The following is an 11,663-nucleotide window of genomic DNA, read 5'->3' on the forward strand; positions in this document are numbered from 1 at the left end:
GTCCCACTCGGTGCTCACTCTCGCTGCATCCGCCCACATAGCCACCCATTTCGCATTTATTCTTCCTCGTCACCCGTTATCATTTTTCGTTGGTAACCGTCGTCACCGCAGCCAAACGAGCGAATTTTGAATTGCCCGTTGGTTCCTAGCTGTACAAAATTAAACCCTACAACCCCACACAAATTAACAAACTAGTTACCGTTCGGTAACATCCCCCTCTGGTCAGAGTAGCAAAAACTAATTATAACAATAATTCTTTTTTTGATTCTATGAATGATTATTTAATTTGCACAAAACGGAATAACAACAAAACCCTCTGGGTGCGGAAACATAACAAATAAACTATACATGCCATAACAATGGGCTTCACTTCACAATATCTTCCTTTTCTGTGGAACCTCATCGCGAATGTCGAGGTCGAGGGACTATACGGTCAAAACCTCCGACTAGCGTCTTGATGTTCGTTCTAACAACACCCTGTAACTTGTAGGTAGGCGTCGTACACAAGGTGGACTAAACATTCCAATCCACATGATACTTATTTTCGAATATTTAATTATCGTCTATAACGAAATCGCGCCCGACTGTCACGCGGGACAGAAGTTTCTCGCTTGGAAGAACACATATGACTGTCGAATCTATAACATCAAAATCAATATAAGGAATTATTGTCTAGCTCACCCTTACCATGGCTAGAGTACTAGGACCCACTACAGGTTTAATTACTCATACTGGTATGGGCAAGTATATAAGGTCAACGACACTTATGACAATGTGTCGTTAGTACTACATAACTACATTCGAGACGAAAACGAAAAAGTAATAACAGTGATCGATTTACCAAGACAATCAGCATCTGAACCGATCAATTTTGACCAGGGCTAAACTCAGTAGTAAACTGGCTTTGCTCCATGTAGGAGGGAACCTTCGCGCGTGAATAGTTACTATTCCGAGGACGTCTCCTCGAGTTACGGGAGTGACCGTTGGTGATGGTATAACCTACATAAATTGCAGCTGGTCCCGAAACGTCATCGTGACACGCTACGGTGTAAGCGTTTGTCAGCGACAACGAGGTGTGGACTCTAGGGTAGGATTTTCTATCAATGACCAAGAAGAAACATGAGTTAAACAGTTTGTCAATATTCAGTTTTTGTCTCAAAATGCTTGTTGGGGACTGGGAACCCTATTCTCGGTCCATCAGTCTAATGGGAACAATAACAATTGTGCTATTGTCCAGCTTTCAAAAGACACGCCGGCCACACACCTATATTATGGCCGGTGCTATCCATTAGCTCATAGGATGACGAACCATGCCTAGCTATCACCTCACATGGCACGTATTGCGCACCGAGCTTGGCGTTATAAAACTCGTTTGCGTTTGACAACTTGGTATTCTTTTTATATACAACGTCTCCTATGGCGAAGGGCTTAGCCGGTCTACGCACTCGTAGATTGTACGTTCGAGCACATGCGTTATGTGCTTGTTGCAGGTGCTTGTGCACCAGGGCGTATAACATGGGATTTTGCTCCCTTACCCTTGCTGCCCTTTCTTGCAGCGACGATTCCTCTTCGCTTTCGAAGCGTGAATGATCCGTTCCCTTTAAAATGGCTTCCTCCTCTCGCCACCCGGAACGGCGTGTAGCCGGTAGACGAGTGGATGGTTGAATTTATTTCTATCTCGATTTCGGAGAGGCGTGTATCCCATGTCCATGGTTGTCTCTAGCATATGAGCGAATTGCCGTGTTTATTACGCGATTTACACGTTCTCCGGGGTTCGCTTGTGGATGATATCACGAAGATAACCACTGCTTAACCTCAAATATATTCATAAGATCGCGGAACTCCCGTGATGTGAACGTGGTGGCATTGTCAGTGAGAACGATGGCTGGTACCGAATTGCGGTAGAACCATTGATCCACCAATACCGAACAAAGGGTCTTTGAGGAGATCTTTGGGAACGCATGAATTTGAACCCATTTGCTGAACAAGTCCATCATCACAAGGATGTATTGTTTACCACTTGTTGAGCGGGGCAGGGGACCTATGTAGTCCAGGGCCATTATTTGCCAAGGACGACAGGCATCCCGCATATCTCCCATTACAGGGCTAGTTGAAATATTCGGAGGTTTAATTAGTTTGCACTCGGTGCATTTCCGCACGTATTCCCGAACATCTCGGAACATGTTTGGCCAGAAAAACTTCTGACGTATTTTTCCAACAGTTTTGTCGACTCCAATATGTAATAGTCCGTCATGGTTGGCTGTAATGATGGATTTACGTAATTCTGGACTAGGAACGACTTTCCAGTCGAACCGATGGTCATCCAAATCGTCATTAAATACGTATTTGAGTAATTGGTCGTTTTCTAGTCGAAAATCGGGGTACTCATCAGGCGACTTACTAACCTGCTCTTTGAGGGAGTTATACCAGTCGTTTACCGATTTCTTCGATATGGCCATCACACCCCTCGACAGGGCGTCTGGGACAATATTGTCCTTCCCTCGACGATGTATGATGGTCATGTCATACATTTGGAGAGCCAGGCTCCACCTACTGAGCCTCGACGATGTTCTCCACTTTGAACGCTTAATAAACGTCAAAGCAGACGAATCTGTGACGAGAATAAAGTGGCTCCCCTCTAAGTAGCCTCTAAAGTGCTCTATTGCCAGGAGTGCGGCCAGCCCCTCTTTCTCCGTGGCATGATAGGAGCGTTCGGGAGTAGTGAGCTTTTTGGAGTAATACTCCACTACTCGCTCTTGGCCATCCACCTTTTGAGTGAGGACACCGGCAATTGCGTAGTCACTTGCATCGGTGTGCACGATAAACTCGTGGTCGAAATCAGGACTTGTTAAAATTGGAGCAGTTATCAATTTCTCCTTTATCTCCTGGAACGCTTCCTCGGCTTCTGGAGTCCATTTCAGGGTCTTTGACTTCGTTTTTAGAAGTTCTGAAAGGGCTGCGGTAGTCCGACTATAATCGGCGATGAATCGCCGATAATAGTGGACATCCCTAAAACCGACGGAGTTTAGTGATGGTAGTTGGCCGTTCATACTCGACTATTGGCCTAATCTTCTCGGGATTAACCCGCAATCCTTGAGAAGACAGGATGTAGCCGAGAAACGGAATTTCTTCCAGGCAGAAGTGAGACTTCTCCAACTTTATCGATAGGTTGGCGTCTCGTAGGCGTCGCGCTACCTCTTCGAGCAGCCGTACGTGTTCTTCAAACGTCTCTGTCACTATGACAATGTCATCTAAGTAGACAAAGACGTAAGGTTCCAGTACACCCTGACCTAACACTCGATTCATCAACCTGGCCAGTGTTGCTGGGCTGTTGACTAAACCGAATGGTAGGCGAGTGTACTGGAACATCCCTTCCCTGCACACTGAACGAACAATACTTGCGCGACTTCTTGGCCAGCGGGATTTGCAAAAGGCCTCCGAGAGGTCAATCGTCGAGAGGTAACGCGCTCGAGGTAGCCGGCTAAGTATTCGTCCAGGATGCGGGAGGGGATAAGCATCACGTACGGTGCGCTCGTTGAGTTTGCGAGCGTCAAGACACAAGCGAATCGCCCCCGATTGTTTGCGAACGGGAACGATATTGAGTGACCAATCCGAATTAGATTCCTCAATGATCCCCCGGTCCAGCAATCTGTCCAGTTCAGCGAACAGTCCCTCTTGGATTTTCGGCGCAATTGGGTACGGGTATAATCGTACGGGTTTGGAGTTCTTGAACTCCTCGCTGAGGGTGATAGTATGCTCACATTGTTGGGTGGTGTCTAGCTTTTCGTCAGTCGCAACTTTGAAAAGTTTTTTTGTTTGCTCTAACCGATTCTGTTGATCGGCGGTGAGTGACACTTTTGTCGTTTCTGGACTTGGAATGGACACCGACGCATCAGCAGTGATGGAAGCAATAGCGGGGTAGATTCCGAATACTCGCCAGAAGTCCATGCCACAGATGCACTCCTTAGTTAATTCTGGGGCTACCAATGTTGCAATCACCCTGGTTTTCCCCATAAATGTGTACGGCATAAAGACTTCACCGGACACTGCCAATTGGGATCCATCGGCTGTGTGTAACTCGACTGGATTAGTTGGCTCTCTAATCTTTATCCGGCGGAATTGGTCAAGTAATGTTCGGTTGATAAATGTCAAGTTGCTTCCACAGTCTAACAAAGCTGTGACTTCAACATCAAATATTTTGATTTTTACGTGCGGACGATCGTCTAGAAAATTATGGAGTGTAATTTTGTTAATTTGTGGTGAAGTGATTTCGCCTCAGGTTCCTCCGTACTTGCGTTGTAAAAACAACTAAGTTCGGACAACCAGTTGAGGAATTCATCATCACTCTGCGCTTGTGGAAGTTCCAGCGGCTTTAGGACTTCCGCATCTGGTTTTTTAGACAGTACGGACAGTTTTTTCTGGTAACCCCCTTGAACGCACAACCATCGCAGAAAACTCTGCGAGGAATCGGGCAGTCAGACAAATCATGTTCGTCTCCGCAATTAAAGCATTCTCCCTCCTCTGGAGGAGAGTAGTTCGCGATCATTTTTAAAAGTGCACTGGGTCGACTAGGACCAGGAAGTGATTCCTTAGTTGGTCCCGGCGAATTCATTTCCCTATCCGGATTTTTCGAATTTATCTGTGGCTTAGTTTTGAAAGCTGACCCTTTTGTACGGTCGGCCTCGGACTTGGAGTTTTTCGAGAATTGGCTCGACTTGTTATTCGGTTCTGACGACTTAGTTCGAGGAAAGAGTGGCTTCGAGCCGGTAGTTCCGTTAGAGTTCGTGAAGATTGCGCACGTCTCTCGTTTAGATGTCCCGAATACCTTGGAAAACGCAGAGAAATCCGTAGCATCCAACTCCTTGCCTATGCTCATAAGGTCCTTCAGTGTTCCCACGTTTCTCCCAATAAGAGCTTTTCGGCAATCATATCGCATGTTAGTTTTGAGGACTTCGATCTTCTCCCTCTCGGACATAGGCTGGCTCATGGCTTGGAACAGTTTTTCAACCTGCAAATAATATTGCTGGAAAGACTCCCCCTTTTGTTGCCGAGTCTGATAAATTTTCGTACGAAGCACGGAGTCTAGGTCTGGATGACGAAATTCATTTTTCAGTTCGATCACCAAGTGTTCCCAACTAAAGAGTGAATTACGGATTCGACACGCGGTGTACCAGCTTAGCGCTGCCCCGTCGAATAAATGAATTGCCGAGTCGAACAAGTCCTCAGCTGAGGCATGTTCAGAAATGGCCAATTGGTGGATGTGTGAGAGAAAATCATTCAATCCTAGACCGTGATCGTTCCCAGTGTATTTATTTATTTTCCACTGGGAAACGGGAGTTACTTTTCGCGATGGCACTACCGGAGAGGGTCGTCGATTGACTTCACCAACCGAAGCGGCAGAGATCGGAGCGGGTTGACTCGGTATATTTTCCCCTACCGTGGATGTAAAAGATAAGTCATCCAGTCTTCGCTGGAAGGAACAATCCAAAGGTTCTGCACCTACTAGTGTAGATTCAGGAAACGCTAAGCTTTGTTTTAGTGGTGCATTTCGCCCAGATGTTGCTCTAGTACCACTTTCAAAGTCCGCCCAATTCACTCTAGGAGCTGCAGGGGTTGCCTCCGGCGCTTCCTGATACTCCAGGAATGGATTGGTACTGTTAAGTTTCGGAATTTGTGGGGTGGTTTTTGCATTTCTTCCTTCAGCCCACTTATCTGGGACGAAAGGGCTTTCATCAAACTCCCAATATCCGTCATCGCTTGGTTGAATTGTTCCACTGTTACATACCGAACTTCCTTTGGAATTGCTCCCAATGACCTCTGTGACCTAGGGGCTGGTGTGGGTGGTGGCGATCTACCCCCAATGGCTTCATCTAGCAATCCGATGTCACTGTCTGTTTCCTCGTCGGATGGTGCAAAAAAGACATCATCTGACCAGAAATGTTCTGAAAATAGGTCCAACACACTTCGATATGTTTCGCCAGCTTTTAGTTTTAAATCACCGATTGCATGGTTTTTCACCACCGCCAGGCGATGGCCTAAATGCAACAACCTAGCTCTGAAAACGTTTTTTCCATTTTTTGCTGTTTTCGCTAGTTTCTGTTCGAGTTCTCTGAATAGGTACTTACACGCTTCCAGATCCATTTCAGGATCCTGGTCGTAGTGAATAATAAACTCATGACCTTCCTGTTCATCTTTTAGAATTTGTTTGAGTCTGCGTCTACGTTTACACCGTGATTCATCATCACCGATAACGACGTTGCGGAGAAGGAGCTCGTAATCGAGTTCACCGGGAGACAGATGGTCTACCCGCATTCCGCGGTAGAGAACGTTAAAGTCCGGACCGGACACGGACACGCGCGGTGGCATATTGACTATCGAAATGGATATGTGGTGTGGAAGGTAACAAATTCAATTATTTTTTCCTTCACAAAACGCGACTTCAAACTACCCAAGACACAAGTGTGTTAGATAAATGATTCAATCAAGTTTTACTAGTGAAAGTGACTAATTTGTGACTATTCGCGTTGTTTTCGCTAAAGATCAGATTTGCTTTCGTGTCACACCAAAGTGCATTGAAAAATCAGTCTATATGTTTCCGTTCCCAGAGTGACCAGAGTGGATTTTAAGGAAATACTATTTCGTGAAAACTCCCCCAACGCTTGTGAGAAAAAATATCCTGGAATATTTTTTCCTCCTAGGAACCTAGATTGGTTTATTTTTCAGTTGGGCGCCAATGAAACTATATTTGACCCCGGGAGTCCTGCTACGTCCCAGAAGGGGATGTGCCTAAGCCCCAAGCTGCTGGTCTAGAGCCAACGGCAGCTTCCGGGGTGGGCACTCAAGGCCTCTTTTCTCCCGGGTCCCAGGGCGTTGTTTGGAAGGGAGAGTTTTCGGTGGGGTGGTCCTTATAAAAAATATTGATTTACCTTTTACACTTTTTATTCGGTGACTACGGGTGACGGTGAACGTTCGTACACTTCGCTGGCGCGATACCAGCGGGAAGGTGCCAATGGCGGGCGGCCAACGAACGTACAGCTGAGCGGAGGTCGGGCGGTGGCCTGTCGAAAGCCGCCGACGGCGGGGGACGTAGAAGCGGCGACGGTGGTGCGCCGAGAAGTTGGTTTGGTTGAATGGTTGAATGGTGGCGGGATGACGCTCGACTGGTGGCCTGTCGAGGAGCTGCGATAGCAAAGAATAGCTTCAATCGAGGATGACGAGCTTTGCACTGATGCACAGTGGGCCAGTCGAAGGTCGCAGGCGGCGTAGAATAGCTTCCGGGAAGCAGACAGTGGCGTGGGGCCTAACGACGGGGTCGATGAAGAATCCCACGTGCGACCGACTTAGGTGAGGGTGCCGTAGTGCAACGCGGCGGTGGTGTGGCGTTCCGCCACGGGCTTGACATCGGCTGTAGGGCAGCCGATAGTTGGCCTAAGGCCAGCGAAGGCGAGGAAGGGCTTGGATGGCGGCTCGTTAGCAGCCGGCTGGTGGTTTATCACTGAACGGCGACGGTGTGGAGTGGCTTGGTTGGTGGTGGATCTCGAGAGGCGATGGTGTACTAAGGCTTGGACGGAATGTGTTGGCGGGAGTCGATAAACGGCGACTTCAAAAGTGTCCTTGCCATGTAACGGATTTCCACTTCGCGGTACAGGTGACCGTACACTCAAACGGATTACGGTTGCAATTCAACCAGATTTCCCAGATATATGCACGAGGAATCGAGGTTACTTTTCACCGAAACACGACCGCACCATCGTTCGATCACACACTTAATAAACTCTTCTCGCTTCTTTCCACCAAGCGAAATCTCCCAGCCCCACTCGGTGCTCACTCTCGCTGCATCCGCCCACATAGCCACCCATTTCGCATTTATTCTTCCTCGTCACCCGTTATCATTTTTCGTTGGTAACCGTCGTCACCGCAGCCAAACGAGCGAATTTTGAATTGCCCGTTGGTTCCTAGCTGTACAAAATTAAACCCTACAACCCCACACAAATTAACAAACTAGTTACCGTTCGGTAACAGAATAATGATAAGTGATAAGTAAAAAGTCTAAAGTAAGAAGTGAGAAGTAAGAATTGAGAAATAAAAAGTGAGAAGTTAGAAATGAGAAATTTGAGAAGTGAGAACTGGAAAGTGAGAAGTGAAAAGAGGGAAGTGATAGTGAAAAATGTGTAGTGAAAAGTAAGAAGTCAGAAGTGAGAAGTAAGAAGTTAAAGATAGAGATGAGCCAGCCTAGGGCTGAAAATCTCTTTAATAAAGATATAAAAAAAAAAAAAAGTTAAAGATAAGAAATGAGAAGTGATAAATTCGAAGTGACATGTGAGAAATGAAAATTGTGCTGTGAGAAATGAAAAGTTAGAAAAGGTAAGCAATAAGTGAAAAGTAAATTAGTAAAAAAGTAAAAAGTGAGAAGTGAGAAGAAAGAAGTGTGAAGTGAGAAGTAAGTGTTGAGAATAGAAAAATGAGACGTCAGCAGTTAGAGGTGAGAAGTTTAAGAAGTGAGAGGTAAAAATGAGAAGTGAAAGGTGAAAAATGAGAATGGAAAAGTGGGAAGTAAAAAGCGAGAAGTCAAAAGTGAGAAGTGAGAAGTGAGAAATGCGAAATGAAAAGAGAAAAGTGTGAAGAGAGAAGTGAGAAGAGAGAAGTCAGGAGCGAGAAGTGCGAAGTGAATGATGAGAAATTAGAAGAGCAGAGAGAGTAGTGAGAAGTATTAAAAGTGAAAATTGAGAAGAGTGGAGTGCGAACTGAGAAGTAAGAGGACCAAGTAGTAAGAAGTGAAAAGTGAGGTGAAAATAGGATTTTTTAACCTAATCTTTATTCCTGCTCATCATTCCTTCTCCCTCCTTCCTGCTTTCCTTGAGAAAATAGAAGTGGAAAAATTGTGAAGTAAGAGCTGCGAAGTAAGAAGTGAAAAGTGAAAGGTAAAAAGTGAGAAGTGAGGAGTGCTGATTCTAAAAACATTTCATTTCTCACTTCTCAACTCTCACTTTTTACTATTCATCTCGAACATCTCACTCCTGACTTCACTTAATAAGGAAATAAATTTTAACTATTTTAAATATTAGATTAAATGGCATTCGACCAGATGGCATTCTGTAAAATGACCTTAGTTAACCATTTTAGACCATATTTCTACATCTTATGAAAAGAGTTTGATATTTTGGAAGAAAAATATAAATGTTTTCTCTATCTCGATACCTCCCTAATTCGATGGTCCCTTCAATTTCGAGTAAGGGAGAGTTCACTGTGGTACCTATATGATTCATAGCTAATTGAAAAAGGATAGTTATTCCCACTTTGTTTAAAACTGGTTTCTTGGATTTCTGTGACATCTGTGACATCAACATAGCAATCAACTCTAGTTCCTGTGAAAAATATAAAAAGGGGGAATATACCACCCATGTGAAATACACAAGTACCCGAACAATATTTGCCATGCCTCCAAAAACTTCACTAATATTCAGCGACGTGAATATGGATTTCAACCACCTCTTCAATACTAGATGGATGTTCTCATTGAACGATGAGAGAAATAAAGAAATCCTATATTACATTTTAAGCTTGTATGTACTGCCGTGAATCATAAATTTGTCCCATATGAATAGGATACCCAGCAAAAATGGGACATATATGCGATTCACGGCAGTGTAGTTCAATTAGTATCCAAAGTTAGCTCACATAGTTTTTACCAAATGAAATAAAAAGTAAATGATCGTTTATGTCATAAATCGTTAAACACATTTATAACAGTTTGGAATGTGCAAGAAATCAAAGCTACATATGGTCAAAATATATTACTTTGCATCAGTGTGCACCGATCGCTGTTATCCAACAAATTTAATTGTGGTTTTTATTTACCGACAAAACTTGACGTGCAGTCACGACCTTCACACGGTGATACACATTCACGTCGTGCATGATCCAATTCTCTCCCATCCGAATGCACAGCTGACTGCTTGCCCACATAAACCTACCCAGAGCTGCCACCCGATAACAACCTGTCACCATATAATATAGGTTTTAAAACGGCCGGCCGAACGAAATCGAAAGTGCAATGAACCGAACCTCACCGATGGCAGAACTTGCGAAATGATTTTGCTCGGTTTTGCGATAAAATACGTACCTGATCAGCATTTTGATCCTGGTAGAAAAAAAGGCCCACTAGTTAAAACATTATAAAAACCGTCCCCAGCCGGGTGGTAAGGCATCAGTCGCTTTAGGTCCACCGTCCAAACCCAGTGTTTGTAGGCCATATTTGTTCAATTGGCAGCATCAATTATGAAGGTAAGAAAGCATAGAAAGAAGTTACCCACTGCTTACAACAATAATTCTGATTTAATTTTTTAATATATTCTAGGCATTTGTGGTCTTTTGCGTGGCTTTGGCCGCGGCTTCCTCATCGGCAGTCGACGAATCCTCAAAGAAGGACAAACGTGGTATTTGGGATCTGGGCTACGGTCACCATGACTCGTTATCCTATGATAGCCATTATTACGACAGCAACCCGTGGACGCCCATCAAGCACAATTACGCAGACGATCATCACCATGCGATCGAGGTCGAGAAGAAGATCGTAGTGGAGAAACATGTTCCGTATGTCGTGGAGAAGAAGATTCCGGTTCACGTTGATCGCCCAGTGCCATATCCAGTGGAAGTGAAGGTCCCGGTTGTCCACAAGGAGTACGTCGAAGTGCCGAAACCGTATGCCGTGCATGTGGAGAAGCACGTCCCGGTGTACATCCCCAAGCCGGTTTATGTGGAGAAGCCAGTGCCGGTCAGCATCTACATCAAGCAGAAGAAGAAGCACTGGGGTTGGTTCTAAGGGGGTGGAATCAGGGAGACTGAGTACCTTATTAAACAAAGATCGTTGAGTTAATTTTAAATTAGATACACTTTAATTCATTGTTGCGAAATATCACATCGTTATCAGGGTCGATGGTCTACCTCTTTGAAATTAAAACACGTTAATTTTTGTTATGTAATTTCGTTGAACTTCACTAATCATAATAATACTTGGTAATTCTTTAGAGTGCTTATACACTAGCCATATGGTACATGAATAGTTCCGGGATTTGATATACGAATAGACTTGAATATCCAGACGTAACTTTTTCTTTTTCTTCTTTTGCTTCCTGATCTTGGTGTTCTAAATGCCTCCCAAGTTATTAATTAAGTGCTTTCGATGTTTCGTAATGAGATGTATTTTAAGATTCTCTATTTGGGTAGTCATTTTGTATAATAAGTCGGAATATTTTGCTGATGATAGTTCGGACTTGGCCAACACTACCTCGATTTTAATTAAATTTCGTAAACCTTTCTGTTATCTTGTTTTGAAGTGTTTCACTTTATGATTGTACATTTCCAGCTAACATTGCTTATTTTCCGACTTAAGGAATTCAGGTCACCAATGTTGAGACTTTTCTGATTGATTACTTCTAACTCCGCTCCATTATTTCCTTTTAGGTATTTTGAAGATTGTTTCACCATTCAAGATTTATCTAATTGATTTTTCGTGAATCTCTCCTTCTTCTTCGTTACAATTAGTTGTCCCATCAGGACATTAAAGCCTCACAGCTTTTTGTTTATTAGGCAATGCGAGGTTTCATAGTCAAGTTATGGATTCGTATATCATGTCGACCAATCGAAAAATGTCCTGGAATTAA

The 11,663-nt window shown here is 44.2% G+C and overlaps 1 protein-coding gene across 1 annotated transcript; it reads left to right on the forward strand.

Annotated features, from left to right (window-relative positions):
* The first annotated feature begins 10,131 nt into the window (after window positions 1-10,131).
* Window positions 10,132-10,883, forward strand: LOC134218132 (uncharacterized). Its single transcript, XM_062697008.1, has 2 exons — window positions 10,132-10,284; window positions 10,358-10,883. Exons 1-2 carry the CDS (start codon window positions 10,279-10,281, stop codon window positions 10,820-10,822), a joined length of 471 nt encoding a protein of 156 aa, XP_062552992.1. The 5' UTR covers window positions 10,132-10,278; the 3' UTR covers window positions 10,823-10,883.
* Window positions 10,884-11,663: the final 780 nt, after the last annotated feature.

Source organism: Armigeres subalbatus, chromosome 2 (assembly GCF_024139115.2).
Source record: "Armigeres subalbatus isolate Guangzhou_Male chromosome 2, GZ_Asu_2, whole genome shotgun sequence".
NCBI lineage: Eukaryota > Metazoa > Arthropoda > Insecta > Diptera > Culicidae > Armigeres > Armigeres subalbatus.